General features: G+C 56.8%; 1 protein-coding gene across 10 annotated transcripts in view; it reads right to left on the bottom strand.

Moving 5' to 3' along the window:
* The window catches only part of HDAC7 (histone deacetylase 7), a 98,157-nt gene that overhangs the window by 44,983 nt on the left and 32,669 nt on the right, over positions 1-20,505 (bottom strand). The window contains exon 1 of one of the 10 annotated variants that reach the window (XM_087771007.1): positions 18,810-18,945. The exons of 8 other annotated variants lie outside the window; for them this stretch is intronic. In XM_087771007.1, coding sequence (XP_087627133.1) covers positions 18,810-18,930 — 121 coding nt within the window. In that variant the 5' untranslated portion in view covers positions 18,931-18,945. Of the gene's footprint in view, positions 1-4,944; positions 5,419-18,809; positions 18,946-20,505 lie in introns of those variants that run through there. One more of the 10 variants, XM_087771008.1, reaches the window with a different exon arrangement.

Raw genomic sequence — 20,505 nt, 5'->3', positions numbered from 1 at the left:
ATTAAACAGACATCAAAATGCACAAAGAGTCTTTAGCATGGAGCTGCTCAGAGCTCCACTTTCCCAGAGCAGTGCCCTATTAAACATTAGCGTCTTGCATCTCATATCCACCTATTCCCTATGAACTGACAGCAGAGTCCATCAGCCAGGCTGCGACAGGGTGACGGATGCACCGCGCAGTTCAGCAAGGCTCCTGACCCAGCTCCAGGCAGGCAGGGCTGCCTGCAAGCAGGTGACGACCGGCCACTGTCCCAACGCGGGATGTTGGAGCAGCAAGCAAATGAGGGCAGCACGCAGAAACCCCAGCTGCACGCAGGCCCCCGCCATGGAAGTTCACACAAGAGAAAAACTAGCTTAAAAGCCAAAAAACACAGGCCAGGTGCTGCATTTGCACAGGGGCTGGCACGACAGCTCTTCTATGAGACACCGGCCCGGCTCTCCAGCCCCCACAGTTATTTATGAACTGCGAGGGCTTGCAGCCGCAGCACCGCCCTCCAGCCCTCCTTGCCAACGCACTTTGCCAATGGGCACAACAATTTTTGCAAGAGTGCTGCTAGCAGATCCCGGGCTGTAAGGCTGGTCCGAGCACCGCTGGGACAGCGGCAGCCCCCAGGCACCCCCCTGCGCCCCAGGACCCCGCCTGCCCCCCGACACGTCCGCACCAGCCTTCCTCCACCCTCCTCCACCAGCTGCAAGGTGGGCAGAGCCCCAGCCAGCATCCTGAGGAGCGGCTCTGCTATCCCACCAGGCAGCCAAGATGGCTTGATCCCAGCAATCCACGAGGCTCAGCCAAAACCAAAAAATAATGTTTTCATACTTTGACTTTTCAGGCAGGATTTAGTCATTTGTGGACACGAGGGCTTGGCAGGACCGCGCTGCCTCCACTTACCTACTCCAGTAAGCAGCTGTTTACGACGGCAGAGCCTTGAAGATGGAAGGAGAGAGAAGACCTGTGATTTAATCCAGGCGAATTATTCCTGCTCCCTTTATGGAGCATCCAGCTGATGAGGAAGGGGGCATTCAGCATCCGTGCACGCCCGTTGCATCCGGTGCACGGCCAGGGCCGGACTCACCGCACGAGACAAGGTGTTGCAACACAAACAACCTCCAACGGCTCTGCAATGAGCTGCCTGGACAAATCCAGCAGGGACTTTTGCCCCATCTACCTAATGGCTAAAAAATTAGTTATAGGCAGAAAAGCCAAACCCTCTCTGAGTACACTTGCTTTAAAGAGGCAGAGTGGCTGAGACCTGCTCTGTCATACTAGAAAAGCAGGTTCCAGCCCTGGCTTTGTAAGGGTTTTACAAGCCCTGTTTGCTTACCCCTGCACTGGGGCACTCAAGAGTCTGGCCGACACGGGCAGGGAGACCAGAAGTTAAGCGGCAATCGATACAGGCTCGCGGCGGCTAGCTGGGGGTATCCCTCAGAAATCCTCCGTGCGACGGATCCATGGGTTTGGCCCCGATCTGCCCCAGTCTGGGCCGGACAGGCGGGTTACAGAGCCAGCTGAATGCATAGGAAGCTTTTGCAAAAAAATCAGTTTTATAAAGAAACTACATTGGCTGAGGAGTCCAGGCTGCTGGGTCCCACCGCCCTGGCTTTCCCTTCTCCAGCACCACGCGCTCGGTGCCACCTTTGTGCTCTCCTCCTCTGGCACGCTGCGGCTCTTCGCGCTCAGAGCAAGACCTCCCTGCGTCTCAGGAGCCAGGCTTTGTGTTCGCAATAGCGAGGTTTGCCTTTCAAAGACCCCTCTCCCACCGAATCCCTGCGTCCAGCCATCCATAGTCTCACTCCCGTGCTGGAAACTAAAGCATGGAAGAAGAGCCTCCTGCCAACGACCAAGCTTGATGTGCCACCTCCAGGCCAGATGAAAATACAGATAATAGCCAAGCTCACCATGCATAGCATGGCTGTCCCATCTCAGCATCCCGGAGCCCCGCTTCAAAATTCCGTATTTAAGGTGGAAAGAGCCTCTGGGCTATTCTTCCCAACCCAAGATACGCAGCCCTGCATCTCCGCACTCTACTCGAGCTCCCAGGCCAGGTCACATGCACCGCTGGGTGCCTCCACGCTCCAGAGAAGACAGGGATGCAGTTTATCCATCAGGGTTTGCAGGAAAGAGCTCACGTGGAACCAAGGAAACAGCTTCTGCCACAACACAACTTTATTCTGCCACCACTGTTATGATTGCCTGTTTGGTTCCTCACCCAGGACCTTACCTCAGTCCTAAAATCACCTTCCAAGCATCCCAAGAGCCTTGGCCATCATTGCTTCAGGGTAAGCCCAGCTCCAGGGAGCCCTAGAGAAGTCACTGCCAAGGCAGGAGAAGACCTTGCAGACAACCCACAATCCTCTGTACACGTCAATACACTCTGCTGGGGCTACAAGCCCAGCTCTGAGCAGCCAGGACAGCCTGCAGATCTTCTGTAGAGGAGTGAAAGTGCCGAGAGCCCTTGCACTCAGGAGCCAAGGTCTGCTTTAATCCCCTAATTCTTCTTATTGAGTCAACAGTAAGGGTTGCAACCGCTACCACGCAAAGAGCAGAGCCATCTCCACCTTCCAAGGCCTGGCCTGCTGGGAAGGATGGATTTCTGTCTCACAAACATATCCTCATGGTTCTTGCAGGATCAAAGCCACCGAGCCACCATGTCCCTGTCTCGGTGTCAACACATGGCCTTGGGCGTGGGATGAGAGAAACTGGGAAAGCAGGTTACGAACACACGAAGGAAGCTCCACCACCGCCTCCAGTTTGCAAGAGCGCAGTGGCTCCCAGCATCGCAACAGGCAAATGGTTTATCCAGCCGCAGAGCCAAACCTCCCTGCAGTGTCTGCAGAGGGTGCAGAGAGATGGCCAGGCTCTGCAGCACATATTCTCTGAAGAATTTAAAAAAAAAAAAAAAAAGAAAAAGGGAAATCGCAAGAAGTTACAAGGAGTTTGCCACCGCTGTGTCACGTGTCTAAGCCTGCTTCTTCTTCTGATGAGCTCTGACGACCAGAGGACGCGAGCTGGGAGAAGGACTAGGCTGCAGGAGGGCGGGCAAGGCTCGCCGTGCCAGCACTTCCTCCGAACCACTAAACAACGCCGGATCTGTTGGCGAGACCTCCGTTACAGTTAGACAGGGTGCCTCTCTGCAGAGCAAGAGGATAAACCAAGTCTAACCTAGAGTGCCAGAAGATGGGGACAGCAGGAGGAGGAGGGAAGGGGAGAAAACACTGTCCCGTTCATCTCAGCAGAATATTGGCTCTGGTCCAACTCCCCACCTTAGTGTCAGATTAAAACTTTTCAGGCACGAGCCCAAGGCTTATCTGCTGCTCCCCTCCCTTCTCCCACGTTTCTGTTATTAAATCAACTAACTCTACTTATCTACAAATCCTGCCTCTTAAACCAGCAAAGCCACACCACGGTTCCTGCAGTGCTGACGCTCCGCCGTGTCCCTTTGCCTAAGTGGAGAACCCAAGAGGATGCCACCAGCTCGCTCCCCACAAACCATGCTCCGTCTGCTTCAAAGCTTATCCACTACGCGGCTCCCACCACGACGCGGCTCCCACCGCGATGCTCTGCAGCCAGCGTCTGCATTTTCACACGGTGATCAAACCACTCAAAGCATCCCGAAGGCTGAATTTCCGCAGGAGCCTATAGCAAAGCTGGCATGGAGCAAGTCTTCAAGGAAAGGGAATTACTCCAGAGCTGCGCTTCGTAACCAAGCGTGGGATAAGCTCGGAGAGGCACGCAGAATTCACTGAGGCAGCGCACGGCTCGGCAGCACAAAGCCATTACGCCCCGGCCACTGGCAGGAGAAGTTCTTTGCCGAGGAGGCTCTGTGCCCTCCAGGCAGACTCCATGCAGCAGTGGTACAGCTGTCCCGAATTTGAAAGACAGATAAGGCTCAAATGATTCATTCAGTGTAAACCTTTATTTGTTCTTGCTTACCCAGAAGGAGCCAGCAGCTGCTAATGCTAAACTGGGCCAGCTCCCAAGCGCAGACAAAGGCCTGCAAAAATGGGTTTAAGGAGGAACTGATTGTTCAAAAAGCAATCCTAGAAGAGGGAGTTAGAAAGAGGGAGTGCAGCGCAGCGCAGGAGGAAGAGGAAGCCAGAGAGCACCTAAAAATAAATTTTAAAAAAAGCAGTCAGGCACAGGACAAAGGCCTCGTCTGCACGTGACCGTTACCCGCAGCGCAGGCAGGATGCGAACTCAGTACACAACACTCACTCCCCAGCAACCCCACGTACAGAGCCTCAACCACCTCGCAGCACACGGCAAAAGCCACAGCCAGCACCTTTCACCCCCCAAGACGGGCTCGCTTCTCCCGTGCCAGAAATCCCTCGGGTGCAGGATGCTGCTCCTGCCCGTGCCCTAACCCCAGCGTGCTCTGCCCAATCCACTCCTGGGTGGAAACCCGTCTAAGCCCAGCAGAGCTGGCATCAGACAGCTTCAAGATAGTTTGAAGAAGTTACGGGAACTTAAATGAAGTCCGGAAAACAAGATCTCTCCCCAAACACACTCTCAAAAATAGCTAAGTCCTGCTGAAGGACTAGCAGGGGGCCCCTCTGCATCCGTCTAGGCAGCACCTTCATCAGATTTGAGCGGGTAAAGGGCGAGTTCCCAATGAAACAGCCAGAAACAGCCGAGCAGGTAACAGATGAGCCTGTCCTGTGTTTGCTGGTACAACTGGGACTGACGCTGTCTGCTCGTCTCCCGCGGCTACGAGTTGGGACCGCGTACGGGCGATCAAAACCACAAAGCCCTTAACCTGCCCCAGTGGTGGCTGTGTCCACCAGACACAGATTAGAGCTTCAGTTCAGGCCCATGTGTGAGCTGCTCTCCATGGGCCGTACAGAAGGATGCTCCTGCGTACACCTTTAGCCAGCCCACCCGACTAGTCAGGATTCACAGCCATGCAAGGAAGGAAAAAATCCCCCTGGGATGGGAAAGGCACTTACAGGACGGGCTGAACATCACCAGCGTAGCAGATACCTTCCGCCTCAGTGCAACACTCTGAGAACATCCAGCTAGTTCCACTCCTGGGAAGCCACTGCTCCGCATCCCACATTCACTTCTGCTTCGCTCCTGCCACGCACGTATCCGGCCATCAGCGCAGCAGTAAGACGCATCTGATAAGGCTGCTCGTAGATGGGTCAGATGCAATAAGCCACTTAACAGACTCTCGTATACTGAGTCATCCCGTCTCCCGAGCCGTCTGCCTCCTCCGGAATACGTATCAGCTCCAGCAACTCTTATTTCATGCTCACATACATGCGGCCCTCTTCTTGAGCACGCAAGTCTGAGGCTGCTGGGTAGCTCTGCCCAAGCTGTCCCTTCAGAGCTGCCATGAAATGCAAACAAAACTCCTGCATGGCATTAAGTTTGCTAGTCTTTACCCTACGGTCCTTGAACTCATGACTACTGAGTAACGCGGCTTGCTCAGCTAACCAGCAAGCTAAGAATAGAGACCTTGAAGTGAAACCTACTGGGATTGGCAGCTATTTTGAGCGCACTCAGCCGGCGGGGCAGCGTGACATAAGAGGATATAAAGAGGAAACTCTGCACAACAACTCTCACCTCACCAAGAAAGATTTGGGTAACAGAAGGTAGAGCCACCGTGCGTGCTTTTGAGGCAAAGCAAACGCTGTGATGAATCCCTAAGGCCATCTCCACACCGCTGTGCCAGCTCATTCCTCAAAACCCAAGACATAGCGTCTGTGTTTGCAGCAGCAGCAGGTCATCCCCTGGCACAGCACCAGCCCTGCGGTGCCCTGACCATCCCCAGGACCGGCTGAGCCCACCAAGAACTGCGCAGCCAGACCCCAGCGTGGCCATTGCTTCTCCCCGCTTGGGATCCAGCAAAACCCCAGCAAACTGCCTCCCGCGCTGCCCGCACCTCCGCCGCGCAGCCCACGTCGAGCAGAGCGTGTTGCTGCAGGTTCAGCCCGCCCAGGCACCTTCGTGGTGCAGGGCTGCCAGAGATCCTGCTGTGACCAAGCGCTCACAGGCGGCTGAGCCGAGCCTCAAAGGGAGCCGACACGACCAAAGCAACCAGACCGAGCACCCACAAACCCCAAATCTTGTCTTTGCTTTCTAACCTCAAGCAGACCCTTGCAGCTCTTCAGCGTAGCACACCCTTAGAAGAAAGGATTACAATCGTGCCCAGTCGCCAGATGTGTTTAGGAAAGATCTGGTCTCGGTTAGCAACCAACATTAAGATTAATGGAGGGAAATTTAAATGGCAATACTCGGAGCATATTTGATTTCAACCCTTAGATACTGGGAAAACAAACATACAAGCTACGGTTTCTAGAAATCAAACTCGCCACCTGAAACCGGTCCCTGCAGCAGCTTTCTGCTAGTTCATGGCACATCCACCTCGTCAGCATGTGCATTTGAATACTCACGACGCCAGTACACTCTGCCAGCTTACTCAAAACCTAAAAATATATTTTGCACTGTTTTTTGGACAGGAATAAGTCATATGCAGGGACTGACAGTCTACAGTGCTACATAACCAAATTCCCCAAACCCACCAGCTTAGTCTGTTAGAAAAACATCCTCCAAAACTTACACAGGGCATCCGAGGGAACACGGCACCTCCAATTCCAGTCGTCATCCAGACAGCAACTGCTTATTAAGGCCTCTGTCAAACCGCCTGTATTAAACCGCTGTTTCAAAGAGGCTGAGCACTCTGAATAAAGATCACCAGCCGCAGATTTGCTTAACGCTGCAGTTCAATTATGACAGTGGCGTGAGCCAGCGCTGCTGTCCTCTCTGCCCGCCCCATGCCAGCAGGTGACAGCCACGTGGCTGCAGGGACCCAGACAAAACCCAACCACCCTGGCACGGTGGCAGGGACTGTCCCCCAGCGTGGGGAACCCTTCTTCTGGGACACTGCCACCTCCGGCTGGTGGCAGCTCTGTTCTGCAACCGCGCTGTGGGGACAGAAGTGCCACCAAGAAGGGCAGGGAGGATCCAGCCTGTCGCAGCCCCAGCGCAGAGGGGAGCAGCAAGGCCACGAAGGGGGCTGACCACAGGCACACGAGGAGCGCCCCGTAGCTTCATCAGGCTTCGATGCATCCCTGAGCCATGGAGAATTGCGTCCGCTCTCAGGCTTGGTCTCTGTGGAAGCAATTCTCAAGGCATATGGACCACACTGAAAGTCTGCCCACCAGCACCTCCACACCCTCGCTTGGGGACCCCTCTACTGCTGCAGCCAGGTGTTGGTGCAGTCTTGGAAGAAGCAAAAGAAGGAGGCAGGCGTGCTCCTGAGTTCAGCAGAAGCCAGGAGATAAGCCCCAAGCGAAGCAGAGGCTCCTGCATCCAGGTGCTCTGTAGAGTCCGCAGAAAGAGTCAACCCTCCATCCTTGACATCCCTGGGACAGCAAGGAGCCACGTGCCGGTCCCGGCCTCAGCCCAGGGACAAGGACAGAGAAGCCAGCGGACCAAGGGAGAGCCCACACAGATGGCAAAAAGGACACGGCAAAACACGTGACTGAGCAAGGCAAGGGAAATAGGAGCACGGTGCTTCTCCTCTGCTCCGGGCTGTCAAGGGGAGGGAGGGAGCAGGGACACACTCCCGCCTCAGACAGCCTCTCTGCTGTGAATGTTCCCACCCCACAGCCACTAGAAGATAACACTGGAAAGCAGGCACTTTCACTGGCCTCTTAAGTGTTGCTGAAGGCAGCTAGATGAAGAAAAGAGTCTACGGCAGGAACAGAAGAGACTGTTTTCACTTGGTAGTTGCACCCCCAGGCTACATGGAAACATATCCTCTGCAACCTAAGTGCATCAAGCCGTGAGCAAACCTAGAGAATTTACATAGGCCTTGAAGTTTAGGATACGCATAAAGGAAGAAATTCAGAGAGCAATCCTCGCTTTGTCTTGAGCGATCGCTAGGAAGTGACGTTCTCCACATTTTCTGTGCTGCCCAAGGCTTTGCTCTTACGCAACAGCGGCTTTTGAAAAAGCAGCCTCAGCATCGACACTGTTTTCCCCTCCCTTGCGTAAGAGATTCTCCTTCTGTGAAGGCCCAAGAACATCCCCCGTGAACCGCTCCCAGCACCACATCCCGACTCCGTCCTGCAGCATTAGGGAGCCCACTCCTCCCCGGAGGCTGCCCCGGTGCCCTGCTTCCACCCTCCGTGGAGCTGAACTCCGAGGCACTCGCGGGACCCTCCAGAGGCTCCGGGGACACACTGCTCTCTCTCGGAGAAGCAGATGACCCCAGTGACAGGCTGAGATCCTTCCAGCTACAACTGGAACACAAACCAGATCAGGACACCTTCCTATTTTATTTCTATAAATGCCAACCACACTCCTTGCAGAGGGGGAGTTGCAGGAGAATTAGGTGCACTCGAGTAAAAGGGAAGGTGGAGAAAGGGAATAAAAGAGGCAAAGGAGGAGAGGAAGGTGGGAGAGCAGAAGGACGAAAAGTCCAGGATCACCTAACGTGACCCAACGAATCAGTACAGGCGAGAGCAATCTTGTCAAGGAGCCCAAACACACCGGGAAGCCCTACCTGCTTATTTCATGCCTTATAACATCAGTTGAGTAAGTTCTAAAACAAGGCAAGGTTTGGGTCTTGGCTTTGAGGTATTACTTTAGGATCAGCAGAGCTTTTTTGATCCTAAGTTACACACTGCAAGGCACAAACAGCCCAGAAGAGCAATCAGCTAACAGGGCCAAAAGCTGGGAGCCACGTACGGCCAGTGGCGACTCCCGCTCGCTGGGTACCCGCTGGGAAGATGCTCCAGGCAGGGACCGCGGACGGGGACACCCCGCACATGTGAAAAACTTCTCCATCAAGAGAAATGAGTCTCTTCTGGAGGCCAGTGTGAGATACTCTCAGCTCTTCCCCCAACTCCTGTATCTCCGTCCTCCTCTTCCCCACCTTTAGCACCCACCTTTCCAGCGCAGAGCCTCCGTCCCCCTGCAGCACCCGCCGTCATTCACCGCGGCACAGAGAGGCCGCGGGGTGAGCGTGACCGCGTGCCAGACCAGCAGCAGTGTTTGTTTTGCACTGATGTGAGCAGTATTTCGATCCAACTGTGCAATGCAACCCTGTGGAAGAGCTAATTCTACTGCTGGCATGCGTTCCTACTCCTGGATACAAACACCTCACGGGATCCGCCTGTGAGTAAGCGGTGTGGTTTGTTACTGTGCTGAGGTGCAAAAAGCAAGCCAGCCAGCCACCGAGGCAGACTCCATCCTTAGAGACACCTTCGTAATTCTTGCATTGACAACAGAGAGCACCATCCACCGCACTTAGCCTCGAATGTGGACGGACTAAACTTTTAGGATGAGGGAAGACGAACAGATACACGTGATGGATGTGCTAAGGTGCTGAAGTGTAACAGATAGCCGCTGTCTTGCTCCAGCCCCTCCTTGGGGTCAGGACCTCCATAGAAGTCCCCACTTTAGGACATTCCCTCCCTGCTGAAGACCTCTCTGGGTGACAGCGTAGCACTGACTCAAGGCTCTTTCCTCAGCATCCTCAAATATTGCCCAACAGGGACCACAGTGACACGGACATATGGCACTCATACCAACTCTGCCACCTCATCAACTCGCTTACGGGTACTTCTGCATCATGCCGAGCATTCACCGCCTTCAGCCCCACTCTGCCAAAGGCTGATGTGCCTCGGCACGGATTCCTCCTCCAAGGTGAGTCTGGGAAATTTCCAAAGTCAGCTTGGGCTCCGTTTGCTATTTATAGTTTGGCAACTGGGACAATGCCACCCAAGCATACCAGCTTCGCTTGCTCTGGCTAAACTCAAACCCAAACGACCAAATCCTGCGCAACATACAGCAGCCTCAGAGCTGCCTAAATTCAGCATGCATTCATTCAGTGTTAGCAACTGCTGCTATATCTGGAACACAGTTTCAAGGGAAGATGGAGCTCTCTAAGGCAGAGAAAGAAAACAAATCCTTTGCCTACATTCTGCAGGACAGCACTGCTCTCCTGAACTTCCTTGGCTCGGCTTAACAAGACCCGAGTTTTTCTGTTAAAAAGTTATTATTAACAGCATTAGCAACTCAAGACCGCACGCTGCCAGCCCCTGCACGCCTCCGGAACTCTGTACATCCCCTTGAAAGCTTCACAACACCATCGCATCCTACAGCAAACGTACCAACTCAGACCTTCTCTGAGTGACAAAAGTGTCCATAACATACTCCAGGCCCAGCCCTGCTCTTCAGGGAAGGCGATTCAGCAGAGCAGCCCGTTTACGTCCAAAGAGGTGGGAACGGGGTGACCAGAAACAAACCACATATGCTAAGGCACCGACAAAGGCTGGAGAACATTACAGCCATTCAGCGAGGCTGCTAGGCTGCAAGCAGCAGGGGTTTCTGCAGTATTTTTAGGGCAGCCAGAACAGCAGACGAGAGACCAGCCGTGCCAGCCAGGAGCTGAACCGCGCGGGGCTCTCAAAGCCTTGGTCACAGAGGGCTGCTCAAGTCTGACACAAGCCCACCCAGCTGCAACCGGACTGCTCAAACTCAGCAAGGCCAGGACACGCTTCTCTGGCCGCCTGTCATCTCCCCCATTTTACCAACGACACAAAAGTCAGCAAAGCAGCTGCTAATAAGAAGCCAGAAAAGCCTGAACTGGGGAAGGATGCATTCCTGCCTCGGGGGAGCATAGCAAGGTAATGAGACACAGCCATCGGGAAGGACTCGGCAGCTCGCAGGGCTGACTCACCTGCCCGTCCTGCGCTGTCCCATCCCTCTGCATCAGAGAGCAGCTATGGGGCTGGATGGAGATCAAAAGGTAATCAATCAGATCAGAAGGACTAAGGTCTTGATGTCTGAACCAGAGATTGAAGAGGAGATTCGCACACCTCCCAGCGAGAGTCAGGCAACGGGGCAGAAGGAGCTGCCTTCTTTCAGAGCATTGCCAACACACTTGTTCGTTTTTTCCCCCTCCCCAAGGGCCCAGCTGTTAAATACATGATTGCAGGATCTCCCAGACTCTCTTAAAAAGCACGTATACCATTGCGTCCCACTACTTCAACAGGAAAAAGCCTGAAAATCTGAGCCACGGGCTCCAAATACACGACGTCTCCTTACTACTGACATTTTCAAACCTCGTTTTTCTTTCAACAGTTTCTAAATGGGTAGGGTTTTGCAGCACTGGCTTTCAGCTTCCCAATAATCGTTCCTATCCCAGTGCCCCATGGTGGGAGAACTGTTTGGCTTAAACCACGTATCCCAAAGCCATCGATGCAGCCGCTCACATCCCTAGAGCCACGCACCTCAAAAGATTTTTAAGCAACCAGCCTCCCTCCCCAACACCAGCCACAACCTGGGTCTTTGCTCCAACCCACAGCCCAGCGAAGTGAGAACACAGAAACCAGGGCCAGAGTCGGGACACGCATGCTCCAGCCACCGCAGGTCTGAATTCCCCATCTCTGCCAGAGGCACAACACAAATCCAGACCCACAATCTCATGAGGAGACGAAGAAGGCGCTTTGCTAGTCCAGCTATAACACCGCGTGGCGCTGAAACGCCTCTACCAGCTCAGAGCCACACCGGACAGCACCCAGCACAAACCCAAAGCACAAGCCTCTCCCTGCCCTGGGGAGGCTCCGTCTGAGCCCCAGCAGCATGCGACAAAGCTGTTTAATAAACTACAGGACAAGGCACGCTCACATGCACTCGCGCAGCACCTCCGTCTGCCTGCTGCCCCAGGACGACATATGCGCCTGCAAAGACCGGCCCTTGCGCTGGGACTCCTCCATTCCCAAATGACACGTCCAAAAGGTTCAGGACCCTGTTCAGGACAGGTCTAACCTCATCATCATCCCACGCGCTTACGTCTGCTGAGCTTCCAGCCTCGCCGCAAGCACTTTTGCTGCCATTTTCATGCTCCCACTTCCTGCTCGCATCAGGCAGTGGGAAGTGCTGAGATCCTCCGATCCTCGCTGCAGATCAGGAAGCGCTGGAGATCTCCTGAGAAAGGCTGTGACTTCCAGGCTGCAAATCCTCTGCAAACATCTGGTCAGAGGTTTCGCATCCGGACCCTCAGAGAGCGGGGCCCACCCTCCCCATCCTCCCAGAGCGTGCTGCTTTGACCATCTGCTAGAACAAACCCAGGGTAGAAACCACTTACAGATCATCCAGTTGGCCAAAAAACTACCGCACAGCCCAAATCCTCGGGCCGTTCGCTTCCCTTCCTCTCCCACGACAAGTGACACCTCGTCTCTCCTGCACGCCCGCCACCGAGCCAAGGCCGGCCCGCGCGCACATCTCAGCGCCGCCTCTGCAGGAGCCTCCCGACGTCCCATTACTCAGCAGAGCCTCATAACATGCCCAAACCCCGGATAATACCTTTACCATGGAAAAAGGTGTGGGAAGATCTGCTTTGGGGGAGCCTGGAGATTGCCAGCAAAGGGCAAATCTTGGACGACTCACAGATCTGTGGGCTGCATTGGCTCAGTCTCCAGACAGATCCGGGCTACTCGGGGTATCGACAGCTCTTTTCCCAGCGCAGCGGCTCACATCCTTTCTCAACAAGGTATTTAGCGAGAAAGAGAGATGCCGTTTCAGTCAGTGCACCCAAGGAGGACGCAACCCAGCAGAGCTGTTAGTGCCATCGCTCCTCTGCCCTTAACGCCTCGCTTCCTGCAAGCGCCGGCTGGCCTTCAGAAGGGAAAGGCGACAGGATCAGAACAAAAACATTCCAGCAAACAGCAGGCTCCGGTTTACCATACATATCTAAACACCCGCTCTCGAAGGCGGCCACAGGTCTGCAGACCTCATTCGACCCGATGAATCGGGGACTCATGAACCTGACGTCTCTTCCTCGGCTCCGGCAGCTTGTCCGGGCTTACACCCCCAGCCACACGCGCACGTTCGCATGGGACACCATCTCCTCCTGGGGTGGATCCGCGGCTCTCCGAGCCACCATCACCTGATGCTTCCCCAGGCACCAGCCCAGGCTCTCCGCTGCGGATGCTCCGAGCCCAGAGCCTGGCTCGTGCTACATGTGCCAACATCGGTGGCGAAAGCACCGCCGGCACCTCTCCATCGATATGGGGTGCACCACCACCCCCAGCCCAGCCCCAGCTGGAGGCTGCGCACCCCCAGGCGGGCGCCGCAGGGCTCCAACGCCCCTGAGAGCGAGACCCTCCTGACCCAAACCAGCCCATCCCGGTGCAACGCAGGACCCGGTTTCAGGGCACCCCTTCAGCGGAGCCTGCCAGCCCCGGGGGGCTTTGGGGAGCAGGGGGTGCAAGGCCTGGGGAGGGGGGCGAGCAGAGCCCTTCGGGGGGCTTGGCCGGGGCTGCCCCGCGGGGAGGCATCGCCCCCCCGGGAGCGTGGGGGGAACGGGGACCAGGGGAGGCCCCTCCTGCGTGGGGATGGGGGGCCCGGCCCGGGGGAGGCCTCTCACCCCGCCGGGGGCGGCAGACCCGCGCCCGCCCCAGGCCGCGATGGAAACGTCCCCCCCGCCGCCGCCGCTCCGGTGCCTACCTCGGGCGGGGGCCGGGCTGCGGCCGGCGGCGGAGGCGGCGGGGGACAAAGGCGAGGCCGGCGCGTCCGCGGGCTCAGGCGGCGGCGGAGGCGGCGGAGCGGGGGGCGGCCCCCGGCCGGGCCGCGCTGGGCGGCGGGGCGCGGGGCGCCATGGGCTGGGCGGCGGGCGCGGGGCTCCGCTGAGCGGCTCGGCTCCACCTGCGCCGCCGCCGCACCGGAACCGGGCGGGGAGGAGCGGAGCGGAGCGGAGCGGAGCGGCCCGGCCCACGGAGCGTTGTCTGCGGGCGGCACCGCCCCGCCGCCGCGGCCAATGGCGCCGCCGCCGCGCCCCGGGGCTGGGCCGGGCCGCGCCCGCCGCCGGCATCGCCCCCCGCGGCCCCAGCGGGGCCCGAGCGGGGCCACGGCGCTGGGAGCCGGGGGGCAGCGGGGGTGCGTGCAGCCGGCACCCGGCGGGGGGTTCGAGCCCTCGGACCAGTGGAATAGGTTGCCCAGAGAGGTGGTGGGTGCCCCGTCCCTGGAAACATTCAAGGCCAGGCTGGACGGGGCTGTGAGCACCCTGGTCTGGTTGAAGATGTCCCTGCCATGGCAGGGGGGATGGACTGGGTGGCCTTTGAAGGTCCCTTCCATCCCAAAGCCTTCTGTGACCCACCTGGGGATCCTGCACTTCTGGGCAGAACCGGGATTCGGGTGCTCGGGCCAAAACGGGGCTCCTTGAGCTCTCCTCTGCCACCCCGGCGTGGGTGTGCAGAGCTCCCCAGCCGGCACCGGCTCGGTCCCCCGGGCTGGAAAAGCACCTGCCGTGCACTGAGATCCCGGTGGCCTTGGCCTCGCACCGCATCGGGCACTGCTGCCCATCCCGTGTCCGTGGTGCCCGGCCACTGCGTGTTCCCAGGGCCACCCAGGCACCCACAGCCCTCCCGGTGCTCCCGCGGCGCCTGATGCGCACACACGCGCGGGGCAGAGCGCGCAGCGCGGCAAGCTGGCGCAGGGCAAACAGAAAAGCATCGTCTGTACCACGAGGACCAGCAGCGCCGAGCCCCAGCGATAGCTCAGTGGGATGTAAAACCCACCACCAAAATGCCTGAAAGCGTTGGCAGGTGGCGGCTTTAACTGCTGGAGCTGCGGGCTTTGGAGGGCCGCTCTGTCTGAGCTGTTTTGCTTGGACACGCGCTGCCATCCTTGGTTTACATGCTTGCTTCAAATGGAGACTATTTCAGTTCTATCTCAACATCTCATTTTTTTGAACATCATAAAGAAGTCAGGCGGTAAGGTGCTCGCTGAATTTAACCTCCGCAGGGTTCAACGGCCCCTCCCCACCACCGGTGCCGTGCTTGGTCCTACCAAACCGATCCCGCTGAGATCAGTGAGCCGCAAGAGAAGCTTCGCTACAGCTTATAAATCCCAGACACAGAAAATGTCAGGCTCAGGCTGGTTACATGCAGGAACTTAAGAAACTCGCCTCTTGCAGCAAGAGCGCTTCGGTAAGAAGCTCTGCCGTTACTGCAGCTTTTTATCTCGCTTCCCAAACCTGCCGGCTCGAGCAGGACGCTGCTTTTTGCTAGAGAGAGTCGGGTACAATTCACAGAGACGTTTAGAGAGGAAAAACTAGGAATTGCACATTTAAAATCTCTTGCAGCTGGACCCTGAGCCCAGACTTATTCACTTAATTAAGTTTTGGAAAAGACTCTTCCACTGCGGATTTACTTACAAAATCTGAAATCCAGCAGAGTCCGCAGCGAGAGCTGTATGGCAGCGCAGAGGACGCGAAGCCGAAAACAGGGGCTGTCTTTGGCGGCTTGGTGCCGTTTCCTGCCCGTTTCCCTGGGACTCGGTCACCCACGACAAGTCCTTTCAAGTGGTCACATCGTTTGGATTTGATGCATCCGGCTGGTAAAAATAAGGGTGGCTCCAGAAAGATACGGGATGTGCAAGCAGGAAGGAGCCATGAAGCTTGCCAGCCTTTTCCACTGCTATTTATATTAGTCTTAAGTGTATTCTCTTTGAAAATTAACTACTATTAATCCAGAATATTACGCAGATCACCGTCTGCCTTAAATTTAAGGAGCATAGCAGCTCTTCAATTGGAGTTGAGCCAAACATGCCTTTTCAGAGCAGTATTTTCAGGTGCTCTAACACCCACATGAATATTTAGGTTGTCTTTCAACCATCCAGCATGTAGCGCCCCGGGTTTTTGACACTCTGGTCAGGCTTCAGTACCTCCCGTCTCGACGTCCCATGGGGACTGGGCGATGGTTGCTTTTTAAAACGCCGGTGCTACAGCCACTGTGGGACAGGCCGATGTGCCGGGGTTGGAGTGCTGGTGGGAAGGGGCCTCCGGAGGCTCCCGTCCAGCCTCCTCCTCGGAGCAGCACCCTCCCCACCACCACAGCAGGCCGGTTGTGGCTTTGCCTTGCTCAGGCTGGTCATCTCCAAGGCTGGAGACCCTCCACCTCTCTGCAGAACATCTCCGCTTGTCCAGCCTGGACCAGCCAACCGCAAACTGTCCCGGTTGCCTTTCCTTCTATCGTGTGGCACCCTAGGCACAGGCTGACTCTGCTGTCTCGTACTTGCCCTCAGGTTGCGGTAGGCTGTGGTAGGACCTCTCCTTCACCTCCTCTTCCCCACCCTAAACCAGAGCAGCTCCCCTCGCCTCTCCTCGAAGCCCCCTTGCTCTTGACCCTGACCTTCTCAGCAGCTGTACTGCAAATGCAGCGCCCATTAGAGCAAGACCCAAACCCCAGGTTGCTCACCCATGGGAGCACCCCCATCTCCAGGAGGAGGGAGCTGCATTGTCTCATACCCGATAAACACAGTATTCTTTTATACAGAGCAGACCTGCTTCAACAGGAGGGACCGCGAGCAGCTTGTTCCAGCAATTCCTCAGCCGAGTGGTTAGAAAGACCCAGGGCAGGTGGGAATACGGTTCAAATCCTTGTCACCAGAAGCCAGCCTTGCCCCTGAGTCCCCTCCATCCTGGGTGAATGTCCAAGCCACCAAACTGCTGAGAAAAGGGGCAGCAAACGCGCTGGCAGAAGGCCCTAACCCGAGGAGAGCTTTGCAGACCTAATTGGAGATAGGCGCTTCCGCATAGCCCCGAGTAAAACTCCCAAATTACATCAAATTGCAGGCTCAAGCCACACCTTTCTCCTGCGCGTTTCCCAGTGACTCGCTCTGCTGTCAGGGCTCTCCCGTCGCCCCGCTGGGGGAGCTCCCCCACGGACCCTCCCGGGGGATCGGGACCAGGCCGGGGCAGTTCCCGTCGCAGCCGGACACAACGGGACGAGGAGGGGACGAGCTGAGGGCAGGACAGGGGGAGCATCCCCACGCAGAGCACGGTGGGGACCTAGCGCCTCAAAGAAAGAAAACGAGCCAAATTCAGAGCAAAGGAGGTGCTCAGGGGCTTCAAATCCCATTCAAAGGCAGGGCGGTATCACCCAAGATTTCCTCGCTGACCGCGGGGTGAGCAGCCTCCGACGGCGGTTATTTGGCCGCAGCTCCCCTGCAAGAGGACAGCTGCATTTCCAGGAAATCCAGAGAGCGGGGGATTCTCTGACCACCGAATTACACTTCTCTTTTCCAAAGAAGAAATCACTTCAGATGCAGAGCAAAGCCCTGCCTCTTCCCAGAGCAAGGAGACCTGGAGAAGCTGCCTCTCGGCGCAGCGCCCTGCGTCTCCAGAGGTCAATCGGGGCAGATGCAGTGAGATAAACACCGAAACACGGGTGGGCAGTGGCTGTGTTTTTGCTGAGCTATTTTGCTCGCTCTTACGGTACCAGAACAGAATATGGGAAGTTACACATCAAGCATGCATGCATGCACACAGACTGGCACACAGTTGTAAGCCCCAGTTACCAAGTGGTTATTTTTGGCACTTTCTGAAGCTGGGAGGCTCAAACTGCAGCTGCTCACGATGCATCTCACCTTTGGGGCTTTCTCTTTCCCTTTCATTTATGCCCATTTTCTTCTGGATCGGCCTTTCCTTCCCTTTCTTTTCCAAACTCTCAAAACCTCATTGATCCACAGTTTCATTGTGGAAATGCTTGGCAAAAGCTCCTCTGAGAAGACGCGTGACTCTCAAAGAGCACCTGATGGAGGTTCAGTCCGTAGCAAAAACAGAGGGAGGGGACAAAGGCTTTTTTACTAACTCATAATTACGGAGGTTACGCTTAATGCCTCTCTGATTTGGAAAATAACACCGGAACAGAAGTGCTAGTCATGTAAGATGGTTGCAAATGAATCCCAAACTGAAGCCGGGGGAGGCAGCAGGGAAACCTCAGCATCCATGCCAGTGGAGGAAGGCACCCGGCTGGGGAAGCAGCACTGATGTCCTTGATTTTGTGAGCTGCAAAAGCACTGACGATTTCCCAGGCTGGTGAAGAAGCCAGCGCGTGGCTGGGGGCTGCTGGAGGCTCAGAACCCCCCGGGAAGGGGGTCCACGTGTGCGCCAGCCTGAGCTGTGCTTTGGGACCGCGGGAGGACCACGCCGCAAAGTGGGGAGGACCACACTGCTGACAAGAGGGACACGAGGAGGTGGAAAGCCTCTCCGGCTGCACGGGCAATGGGAAGCCAGGAATCTGGGGTGGGTGAGCTGCCTTGACCCCGCTGGCAAGCACCAAGCAGACCCACAGACACCCCAGGGCTGCGGGGGCTCGCCCCAGCATCGCCCGCCCGGCTGGGGCGTCCGCATTGCGAGCCCACCCTGTCCTCGCCTCAGGCAGCCTCACGAGGTGGGACGCTGATGTGCTCCCAGAGCCCCAACACCGCCAGAATTGCCACAACAATGTTTTTATGACTGACAGCTCATTCTGAGAACGGTCAATAACTTCACAACGTAAGTCCCAGCAGGCCCCACTCTGCATAAATTTGCATATTACTCAGTGGAGCCAACCAAAGGTGCGATTGGTGGGGACCGTTCTCAATGGTTTATGTTGGGCGGCAGCAGGAAAAAGGGTTTCATCCTCCCCATCTAGCTCTCTCCCCTCTTCAGTGCTCCAAATTCCCCCCAGTTCATCCTTCCCGAAGGCTCAGAGGCAGTGGGAAGGGCGAGGGCTGGGCCTCCCGAGCTCGGCCAGCCCCTGCATTCCTGCAGATTGCTCCCCATTCCGGCGTAGCCCGTGGGAAGCTACCCCGCGGCGTCCTGGAGGAAGCGCGTGTCTTTCTCTTACAAAATAACAGCTCAAATAAAAGGTCAGATTTGGAGTGGGCTGGAAAACCAGAGTTTTTCCTCGTCTTTGCCTTCAGCTTTGAAATTTGTGCATTTTTTCATGGTCACATTTTGAAAAAGAAGCCTGGCTTCTCCGTTACAACTCCGTTCAGAAATTACCTGCACACGAAGAGTAAAACCCACCTCCAACAGCAAAGAGATCCCACCGAGACCTTCCTGCATCCAGGTAGCCAAAGCGCAGACTGCAGTTATTGGGGAACCGAAAGAGCCGGCAGCCTTGGAGCCTGGGGTCAATCGAGATCATTCGACCAAGATTATTTTGGAAGCACAGCCAGTATTTTTAGCCTGGAAGCAAGGCACCGCTTCCCTTTCTTGAGTCTCTGCTCCCTTACAGACCATTGCCGGCAGGGCTGGGGCTCTGCTGCGGCCGGGCACTGGGACATGTGCAGAGCCCGCTACCGGTTGTGAAAGAAACGTGCTATTTTGATCGGCGGAGATGAATGTGCTTCACCCCCACACGTTGTGCAACCCTCAGACTGCGGATGAAGGAGGCAGAGACGCTCAAGGCTGCCCGGGCTCGTCCGAGCTCCCCGGCAGCCGGCTCACGGCAAGCGGGGAGGCTTCCCACAGCATCCCCACACGGGCTCGGCCCCGACGCTCGGAGTGGAGGAGAGGCAGAAGAAGGTCTTGGTCTGCCTGGGAGGGGGAAGGAGGGTGGGCAATGGTGGCGGTCGCCCACCAAAGCCTTTGCTGAGCAGCCGGGTGTGCTTTTCTAGTTCCCACCCATCACACCATGCTCCCAAGTCATGCAGCAAGCTGGAAAACGCAAGGATAAGGTTGGGAACATCTCCAGGGCTGGGGGTGCACTCCTGGCCCCCCAAATGGCAGGAGCCACGAGGCTGGGCGTATGCCCTGGGAGGACCCGTGCACGGGGGGCACAGGCAGCCCTATTCTCGGCAGCTCTCCTGGCCTCCGTCCTCCATCCAGGGGCATCTCGGAGACCCCCCGCCACCACCTCCTGCCCGCCCGAGCTCAGGGCTGCCACGCTCCCCTTCCCACGCCTGCTGCTGGCAGCCTCTCTGCCCGCTGCGAGCGGGAACGTCTGGAGCAGCGAGAGGCCACGTAGGTGGGGGCTGCGGCAGGTGAGGAGTGACTGCGGTTTCGATCAGACGGGAGCCATGCTCCCCGGAGGAGAGCGTCCTCTGACGTGCACTCAGCTCCCTGGCCCGCCCCGGTTTATGGAGCCGTGCTGGGAATCTGGGCTGCAGCCAGCTTTCTCCTGGCACAGGGCTGTCCTAACTGGAGCCCTGGGAACAGAAGGCTCCACGGTGGTGTGCAGTGGCGACTGGGCAAGCGCCTGGCTGTTGCCGGCATCGGGAGGGCTGCGTTCAGGCGTGGGGATCCTGCTGATCACAGGGAAGAAGCTGGTAAAATTAGGGACGCGGCAGCCAGCATTCCCCCCCGGGACTGATTGCATCCTCGTGGCTCTGTAATTACCTGAGCAACACAAGGGCTGACTGAGCCAGAGGGGAGCACACGGAGCCGCAGGTGGGACCCACAGCCTCGGGGACGGCCCAGCATCCTCCCCCCCGGTTTGTGCTGATCTGTGTCCTCCTCCCTCCATCCACAGACTTTCCATCCCAAAACCATAGCTCCTTCCACCTGCCTGTCCTGCAGCCACAAAGCTCTGCTCTCATTAGGGCTGGTCCAGGGCTGTGCAGGGTCTGGCCCTCCTGGGTCACCTGTGGGCTTCACAAAATATGAAAAAATGAAGGTTTCTCCTGCTTTCCAGGGGAAAATAGGGTTGTGCTTGTTTCAGGTATATTTTGGCCTCCCTGGGCTGCAGCAGGGACTCACAGGCTGGCAGTAGGACACTTTA

This window comes from Nipponia nippon, unplaced genomic scaffold, assembly GCF_047370975.1.
Source record: "Nipponia nippon isolate SJK-2023a ecotype South Korea unplaced genomic scaffold, ASM4737097v1 scaffold_35, whole genome shotgun sequence".
Lineage (NCBI taxonomy): Eukaryota > Metazoa > Chordata > Aves > Pelecaniformes > Threskiornithidae > Nipponia > Nipponia nippon.
The sequence above is the reverse complement of the archived record's forward strand: the minus strand, read 5'-3'. Positions and strand labels throughout refer to the sequence as shown.